This window comes from Monoraphidium neglectum (assembly GCF_000611645.1).
Source record: "Monoraphidium neglectum strain SAG 48.87 unplaced genomic scaffold scaffold00414, whole genome shotgun sequence".
Classification (NCBI taxonomy): Eukaryota; Viridiplantae; Chlorophyta; class Chlorophyceae; order Sphaeropleales; family Selenastraceae; genus Monoraphidium; species Monoraphidium neglectum.
This window is the reverse complement of record NW_014013214.1, coordinates 17,215-17,936: the sequence shown is the minus strand read 5'-3', so window position 1 is coordinate 17,936 and position 722 is coordinate 17,215. Positions and strand designations below refer to the sequence as shown.

Sequence of the window (722 nt, the reverse complement as noted above, 5' to 3'; positions counted from 1 at the left end):
GGGGGGGGGGGGGGCGTGAGGCGCAGACGGGGGCGTCCTCGGCACGCATGCAGCGGTGCGTCACAATGCCAAAGAGCTTCCCACCCACGACAAGGAAGGCATACAACGTCATTGCCGTGCACGTCCAGCGACATTAACCTCAGCCCTGTGCTCCCCTACTGTACCATTGCATTTTTATCGCAAACGTCGCACCCCGGCCCAAACACACCCCCCGCCTCTGTGGTCCCCATCCCTCCCTGCGTCACCTCTGTGTCGCCTCCAGCTGTGCGCGCCCCTCGCGCAGGTCCCCCTCCAGCTGCTGAGACCGCGCCTCGTAGTGGTCCCCGCGCCGCGCCTCGTGCCGCAGCCGCACCTCCAGCTGCTCCTTCATCGCCGCGTACGCCGCAGCGTAGTCCGCCACCAGGCCCTCCAGCGCCTGGGACGCCCCCTCGGCCGCCGCGCTTGGCCCCGGTGGCGATGGCGGTGTCCCGGGGCGGGATGTGTCAGGACACTGCTGCTCCTCCTGGAGGCTGTCGAGAGCGGCGCTGGCGCTGGCAGGAATCGGCCATGGCTGCTGCATCAGCGACGAGACCAGCCCGCAAGAGGCTCGGCCCTTGACCACGGTGTTGCAGGGTGTGGTGCGGCAAAGGTAGGCGCCCTTATATGACCAAACCTTTTCCTTTCAGGATGCTGTTGCATGCAGCATCACTGCACTGTAGTGCTCTGCAAGTAGTCCCAGACGG

The 722-nt window shown here is 66.6% G+C and overlaps 1 protein-coding gene across 1 annotated transcript in view; it reads right to left on the bottom strand.

The window, feature by feature from the left end:
- MNEG_3329 (hypothetical protein) overlaps positions 1–722 on the bottom strand; it is a gene marked incomplete at both ends in the record, with an annotated part of 11,467 nt that overhangs the window by 9,302 nt on the left and 1,443 nt on the right. The window contains one exon of the mRNA XM_014048195.1: positions 246–415. Coding sequence (XP_013903649.1) covers positions 246–415 — 170 coding nt within the window. The remainder of the gene's footprint in view (positions 1–245; positions 416–722) is intronic.